The following is an 8,257-nucleotide window of genomic DNA, read 5'->3' on the forward strand; positions in this document are numbered from 1 at the left end:
ACGGAGTGGCATCGGTAGATTTGTCTCAAAAATGCCTATAAGATGATACAATTGGTTTCTTTGTGTTGCAAACCTCTCGAGGTATAGCGTAAGACCATTTATGAAATGGTTTTTTGAAAGCAGCTTCTCTTTATGAAAGCTGAATTTTTTCTTAAGAATAGCATATATGAGGATAGAGCGTTGTCCGTTGGTTTACGCAGTTCTTTCTGCTTTTCCTCTGCTTTTGAATTCAAATATCTCAGCGAATATTGTACTTGAACACAATGAATTTTTTGTTGGCCTCAGAAGAGCCAGGGCAACCGCTTTCTAATTGAGCTTTTTCGAGCACAGGGTGTCCGCGTAAAAATTTAAATTCTGTAACTTTCTCATCAAATAATTTGTTACAAGATATACGGAAGACTGGATGTTGTGAAGATATTTATTATTTTAGATGTTAATTTTTCAAGGAAGGAAAAAACTCATCTCTGCCTCTACCGGGAGTCGAACCCGGGTCCCTCGATTGCCGGACGAGTGCTCTGACCACTAAGCTACAGAGGAGATAGGGACCCGGGTTCGACTCCCGGTAGAGGCAGAGATGAGTTTTTTCCTTCCTTGAAAAATTAACATCTAAAATAATAAATATCTTCACAACATCCAGTCTTCCGTATATCTTGTATTAACAAGTGGAGAGCGACATTCATGTCATAAATAATTTGTTTTTTTCATTTGAAAGGCATTTAAGATGATGGGCGACATCATTTTAAATTTTTTTTCTTAATTGAAAGTTGTCTGTAAAGCACACGGGTCAGCAACTAGCCATTGGACGACCTTTAAAAATAATTTGTTCTGTTCGCACCGAACGTTCGACTTCGAAACTGGTGAACGCATCTGCGGAATGGAGGCCAGAATCCCACTGTTCGACGAATTGGTGGAAATTGTTTTCAGTTTTACGAGACATGTCGGCAATGCCGCCTAAAGGGGTGAATATACACTTTACGTAATTCATGAATTTAATAATCATCTATTAGTACGATTGATTTTATTCAAAATTTGTTACCGCTAGGTGGCGCAGGAAGTAGGACAACGTTTTTTTCACGTCTCTCGTTTTCTTCTTATTTTATTGATTTAAATTGATTAATTTAATAATTTAGGCTGTTTTATTTTGTAATTTAACGAGTAAATTGTAAGGAATGGAAAACTGTGGCGTGTGCAAGTCTAACATCGCAAATACGAAGGATTTGGTAAAATGCGCGGGAAAATGTGGCCGAGGTTTCCATTTCGTATGCACTGGCATTATCGGCACTCTAAAGCAAGGAAAAATACATGGATGTGTGATTTCTGCAGGTCTTTTGAAAGTGCGATATTTTCGAGATTGGAATCAATGTTTGCGGCTTTCAAGATGGAGATTTTGAAGGAGATCAAAGACAACTCGCAAAAGCTGGAAGAAATGAAGGAGTCAATTGAGATCTACCGGGGTCAAATACACGAATTGCAAGTGTCAACCGATGAAATACGTTCAAAACAAGAATCCCTTTCTCGGAATCAGGCATCGCTGGAAGTTCAAGTAAGTCACTTGATGTGCCAACTAAATGACCTGTCACAGTATTGCCGGAATCGGAATGTAGAGATTTCTGGAATTCCACGCACGAAAGATGAAAATGTGAGGACTATCGTATCCACGATCGGGCAGAAAGCTGGACTTGAGGTATCGGAGATGGACATTGATGTCGCGCACCGGATCAGAAACTACAGTGACCAACAACCTGACAAAATCGTTGCACAATTCCGTTCACGGAACATTCGGGATGCCTACATTACCGCATCACGAAAAATGCGTTTGACGGCGAAAGATATCCATGGCGCCTTCTCGGAGCAACAGCGAGTGTTCATCAACGAGCACCTCACGCAGCAGAATAACCTACTTCTCAAGGAGGCCAAGGAAGTTGCGAAACAGAAGGGTTATACTTTTGTGTGGGTCAAAGATGGTAAGATTCTAATGAGAAAGCAATCAGGTGATCGATCATTTCGCGTAATGAATTCAGATATATTGAAAAATTTGTAACTCAGGTATGTGATTGATTTTGCTTGTTTTTTTTAAATGGATCAGAATTTGACATTTTCTACCGTTGATGATTTCAACATATTTTGTTATGACAATATAAATAATCTTACCATGGCCCATTTAAATATACGTAGTTTACGTGCAAATTTTGAATCTTTGCAGCATATTTAGATCAGCTTGATATAAAACCCTCAATAATAATACTCAGTGAAATCTGGATCTCTGAATGCGATACTTCGTTTTACAAGATACATGGGTACAGAAGTTTATTTAAATGTGGAAACATAAATCGCTCTGGTGGTATAGCGCTATTTTTTCTGAAAGTATAATTTTTAATAAGTTGCATTTAAACGAGATGACATGTATTGATTCGCTGTTGGTTAATTGCACTTACGGGAAATACAAATTTATTTTATTAAGCATTTATAGGTATCACATGTATTCTATTGACACATTCATAAACGAAATTAATTATTTGCTTGATTATAAACGAGATAAAGATATATATTTGATCGGTGACTTAAACATTGATATTTTAAGATCTGAAGAATCAAATATTTTTTCTTATGTGAATTTGATGTCAAGATCTGGATTTGAATCGTTAATTAATTCTCCAACTAGAGAAACCGATGAAACGTCAACTTGCATAGATCATATTTTTTGTAGATCCAGAAATTTAAATTTAAAAAAAGCTGTACTTCTCGATTTGTGCATAACTGATCATAAAATGGCTTTATTTTATTTAGAAACAGATCATCACAGCAATGACTCAAATTGTGAAACAAAGTGCTTTACCTATCTTGATAAAAATCGATTGATCTTGTAAAAATGGTTACGTGGGATACTGTTTACAGTTGTGAATCTGCAAACTCGGCAATGAATACTTTCTTGGATTTAATTAAGAATTGTGTTGATGCTTCTACTTGAGTAAAGTATAATAAAAGAATAAGAAAACCCTGGATTACGAAAAAAATTTATGAAAAAATTAAAATTAAACATAGATTATTGAAAGAAATTAAAAAGAAACCGTTTGATATTGAGCTGCGATATAATTTCAAGACATTTAGAAATATGTTAAACAATGAGATAAAACAAAATAAGAATGACTATTATACTGCAGCATTTATTCAAGCAAACGGTGATTCAAAATCTCAATGGAATTTAATTAACAAATTAATTGGTGAGGATAAATATAGCAGCATTGACACGGTTTTTACTGAAACTACTGGTGAAATAACGAATCCAATTGATATTGCTGAATATTTTAATGACTTTTTTTCTAATTTTTGTAACAATGATGTTCCTAATAATTGTAATTCATTAAATTGTTCTAATTTAAATTTTTTTGAGAAATCCTTTTTTATATACCCTACGGATAGTCATGAAGTATTGAGTATAATAAATTCTTTACACTCCAAAAAATCGTCAGGATTTGACAAAATTAATTCCGTAACATTGAAGTGCATAGCACCATATGTAAGTGATGTCTTATCGTTTATTTTTAATTTAAGTTTTATCACTGGCGAATTTCCAGAGTGCCTGAAACTTGCAATTGTTTCTCCAATACACAAGAAAGGGGACAAAAAGAATGTTAATAATTACAGACCGATTTCTTTACTATCTGTCTTCTCAAAGGTCATAGAAAAAATAATTAAACCCAGAATAATTGAATTTCTTGACAGCATTAATTTTTTTAGTGAGAACCAATTTGGATTCAGAAAGGCAAAAAGTACAGAGGACGCTCTTGTTAATTTTCTCTCAAATGTGTATATAGCAGATAACAATAATTGTAAAGTTGCGTCATTATTTTTAGATATCAGCAAAGCTTTTGATACCGTGAATCACAGTATTCCTCTAACCAAACTAGAATATGCAGGAATTCGGTGTTTGCCACTTAAATTTTTCAAAACATATCTTACTAACAGAGTTCAAAGTGTGAAAGTAAATTCCGTTTTGAGTTCTAAAAGACAAATTACATCTGGTGTACCTCAAGGATCAGTACTTGGACCTATTTTATTCCTAATATATATAAATGACCTGTGTAATTTTAATTTGAAAGGAAAAATCACAGCTTTTGCTGATGATTTAGCTCTTTGTTACTCTGAAAGCTCTTCAATCAACTTGAGGAATAACATGCAAAATGATCTTAACTCAATAAATATCTGGTTTAGAAATAATAATTCAAAATTAAATACAGATAAAACTAAATATATGTTATTTGGTTCTGGTACTTTCGATGATTTTGGTGTCCTAAAATATCATGGTGTGACAGATGGCTGTATCTCGGATTGTATGTGCAGAGTTGTAAATAGAGTAGACACCTTTAAGTATTTAGGGATTTTTTTAGATTCAAAACTATCCTGGAAAACACATATTAATTATTTGAGTGTAGAATTAAATCGGAACATTAGGAAATTTTATTTTATCAGAAATAAATGTTCCCAATCCATTTTAGAACTTCTTTATTTTGCGTTAGTAGAATCTAGATTGAGTTACGGCATTACATGTTGGGGTGGGACATACTTCAGCAATCTTTCTTCACTTTTTGTCACGCAGAAGTCCTTCAACCGTATCATTCTGAGTAAAAATAGACTCACGCATACATTTCCACTTTTCAATCAATTAAAGCTACTCCCTCTCCAACATCTGTACGTTTATAAAAGTTTAAAAATGTTTTATAAAAGAAGTGGTCATCTCAATCTGAAATTACATAAGTCTGGAATGCAATTTAGACGTCGTAGTATACAGGTACCAAGGCCAAATAAAACTCGTTTCCAAAAATTTTTCCTTTATTTAGCTCCCAAAATATTTAATTTACTTCCTCAGTTAATAAAAGAACAATCTTCATGCACATCTTTTTTTATCAATTTAAAATCTTTTGTTGTTAACTCAAGAAGATTTGAATTATCTGTTTGATATTGTAATGTAATCTTCTTTTATTTTGCATACGCTGCTGAATGCCAAATTTTTTGTTTATCAATTCCATTCCTGTTTGCCACTTATTTGTTGGTGTTATATATATATGTGTGTTTTTTTCTTTCTTTTCTATCTCTCGTTATTATTTATGCCGACAGATATGTATCGGATATTGTTTTGTGGGGGCTCTCAAGCTTGCTTAGCCCCTAAATGTTTCGTAACTGTGTTTAAAAATCTTAAATAAAGGAAATTTGAATTTGAATTTAATGATTACCGCTGCTAACATGCGCGCTTCTAGTGATGAAAATTTCTTAGGTATGCCCTAGTCAGGATATAGAAGTGTGATCTGGTTCAACCCTATTCTTCTTCCGGGATCCCGGGCAATGAGTTCAGAATCCCGGAAATTCCCGGTTTATTTTATGTGTGGGACCATCGGGAGAGAAACCCTATTCAGGACCAAATGCTAATCGATTGTTTTATTAGATATTTTATGGTATTCTTTTCCGCTGCAGGATGACGTTTATGTTCCCTTTGTACGATTTCCAGTTCCATCCTTTGGGGAAGGTTCGAAGTCAAATAAGTCAGTAGTTCTCAAACTTTTATCCTGTGCGGCTACTTCGTCCAAGTGTGGCTCCCAATACAAGTTCGGTAGGCATCGCCAATTCTTTTAAGGCATTGTCCACTCCAAAGCACGAACAGGCCTAAATATCAATAACTTGAATTTGTCGCTAGGCCCCTGACGAAGGTGTTGGCGACGTACCTAGTAGTCACAACGCACACTTTCAGAAATACTGGCGTAAGTGAAGAGAACCTGGATGTATCTGGTTCTTCAGATTCGGGTCCCGCATAACTTTTTAAGAATTTACACCGATATCGCAGAATTGTTGTCTTTGATGGCATTTGAAGATTGCTGTTGACCATTTTCTCAATAATTTTCAGAAAGACTGGTTCATTTAACCTAAGGCCGTGGGAAATATACTTTCCACACACCTACTTCTCCTCATTAAATGCTCCTTTAAGAAGTGTTTTTCTCACTGTGACTGTTTTGCGTTGCTATTACATGACTGGGATAACTAGCTGTCACCTCTAATAATTCACCAAAATAATTCCAGAAACTCGAAAGAGATAACATAGTACTTTAAAGGGTTAACACTGTGTTTGACAAAAAAAAAAAAAACTGTTTTTTCGTACGACACACCTTATCTATACGACTCATTCAAACAGATCCAAACTTAGACTGGATAAGGCCCCTTTCACACGGAGCGGACACGGGTCCGCATATCCTTTCAAACGAGCGCTGAAGATGCGGACGAATCGCCCGCATCTTTAGTTCGAAATTCGTGCATATAAACTGTTTTTTCGCAATTTTTGTAATTATTTTTCTCCTTCACCCCTGATTCAGTGGCCATAGACAGCCTAGAGGCATTCTTTGGTGGTTTAATCTAGAGCCACATAGAATATGGGAATAAAGATGTCTTCATTCCGATCCTCACAAGTAGTCGATGGGAGAAAATGTCTTCAAATATTTTCAAAAGATTTTGAAAAAAAAAAATCCGTCTTTTCGGAAAAATATGGAAAAAAATTTTTCCAAAACCATCCAATGTTCGAAAAATCAAATCCAAAAACATCCAAAACTTTCGATGTTCCAAAAAAAAGAAAAAAAAATTCAGGAGATATCAAAAAATTTGCAAGTAGTAAAAAAGGGGAGACTTTCAAAATGCCTGTGCTTAGAAATATTCACATCACAATTCTGTCTTAGGCCGGGATTACACTATTAAAGTTCGTTTATAAAACGAAAACGTGTGGTTCAATAACAACTGAAGTGCTGCTCTTTGTATAAAGTATATTTCAAAACTTATTCCAAGAACACACCACATGGTCAGGCAATTACTGAACAACTATTGCATATCATAACGTTTTTCCAACAATAATAAAATGATCGAAGAGTAAAATCACGAAACAATCGATTTATTGTAAATATCCATTCGAAACGTTTTATTACCTGTAAAAATTGCATTTGGCTGTATCTCCATTTTACTTTAACTAGGACAAATGCATTCTTGTTTTAGTTTTTCTCTTAAAAATAGAAGCTGTTAATGATTTTTTTAATGAGTTAATGATTCCATTAAAGAATCAAGAGAATAAATTCTCTCAAGAACGGATTTTTGAATTCGTTTACCCAACGAAAAGAAATCCCACGTACTTTGGAGTGAGGCACCTGTGAAAGAAATCGTTTCCTCTGAGGCATGGCACCTAATTTACTCGCTAATTGGTTGTCTAATGGCCGAGTTAATCTGGGCTAATCCATTAGTTGGACTAATGGATTGAGAGACACCGTGGTTCAATTTTTTTTCTTTTAAAAGATTTGTTTTTCTCATTGCTTCGTGAATAAAATTCGTCATTCGAATTCACCACATTCTTTGAAAAGAAATATGTTGCTTAAAACTCATGTTCACACTAGACGTGCCTTTGGTACATCGCCTATAGAATGTAATGTACTACTACGTTTGAAAAGTTCCGAGACTTATTTTATTATAGAACGAAATATAGATAGAACCTGTTTATTAAGTATTTTCTTCGAAGGAACTATCCTGCGCCATTATGCATTTTTGCCATTGTTCACACGCAGTTGTAAATGCAAATTGCTGGAGATTTTTTTTTGTTACATCCTCCAGTGCCTTATGTAGGAACCTGAGGATCGTTGCCCCCTTAAGTAAATTCTTTGTTCGAGGAAAAAGTCACATGGAGCAAGATCAGGGGAATAAGCTGGTTGCAGAAGTATCGGAATGTGAGGTTTTGATAGGCAATCTGACACCAGGAGGGTCCCGCGAGTCGCTTCATTAATTTAAAAACGTGTCACGGGTCACTTCATTAAGTGATCTGGAACTGTGTCGCATGTCACTCGGGTCATCTGTAAATGTGCCCTGACCACCAAAGTTATCTGGGAATTATGTTAAGAAGCAGTAGATATAAATCTTATGATGCACAAGCGATACACCCGCGTCCGCTTAATTGATCTGCGAATCTGCTACGAGTCACTTAAGTGATCTGTAAATGTGCCGCGGGCACTTCAGTGATTTGTAGCTGTGCCACGGTGATCCGTAAATTTGCATTTTGCCGTGGGTAACTAAAATGATCTGGGGATGTGTCATAAGGCACTTAAATGATTTGGTATTGTGTCGCAGGTCACACTCAAGTGATCTGTAAATACGCGATGGGTCATTCAAGTGACCTGGGAATATGCCGCAGGTGACTTAAGTTGAATGAAACTACATCGCTGGTCACTTAATTAATGCCACG

The 8,257-nt window shown here is 35.3% G+C and overlaps 1 protein-coding gene across 1 annotated transcript; it reads left to right on the top strand.

Annotated features, from left to right (window-relative positions):
• The first annotated feature begins 1,378 nt into the window (after window positions 1-1,378).
• Window positions 1,379-5,474, top strand: LOC149087810 (uncharacterized). The gene is made up of 2 exons (XM_089231973.1): window positions 1,379-1,964; window positions 5,470-5,474. Exons 1-2 carry the CDS (start codon window positions 1,379-1,381, stop codon window positions 5,472-5,474), a joined length of 591 nt encoding a protein of 196 aa, XP_089088099.1.
• Window positions 5,475-8,257: the final 2,783 nt, after the last annotated feature.

Source organism: Pholcus phalangioides, unplaced genomic scaffold, assembly GCF_987345545.1.
Source record: "Pholcus phalangioides strain wild (caught in Gottingen) unplaced genomic scaffold, Ppha-v1.0 ptg000004l_1, whole genome shotgun sequence".
NCBI classification, from domain to species: domain Eukaryota; kingdom Metazoa; phylum Arthropoda; class Arachnida; order Araneae; family Pholcidae; genus Pholcus; species Pholcus phalangioides.

Excerpts from the sequence above, each read along its gene's own strand:
- LOC149087810 (XM_089231973.1), top strand. The coding sequence starts at position 1,379 with ATGGAGATTTTGAAGGAGATCAAAGACAACTCGCAAAAGCTGGAAGAA.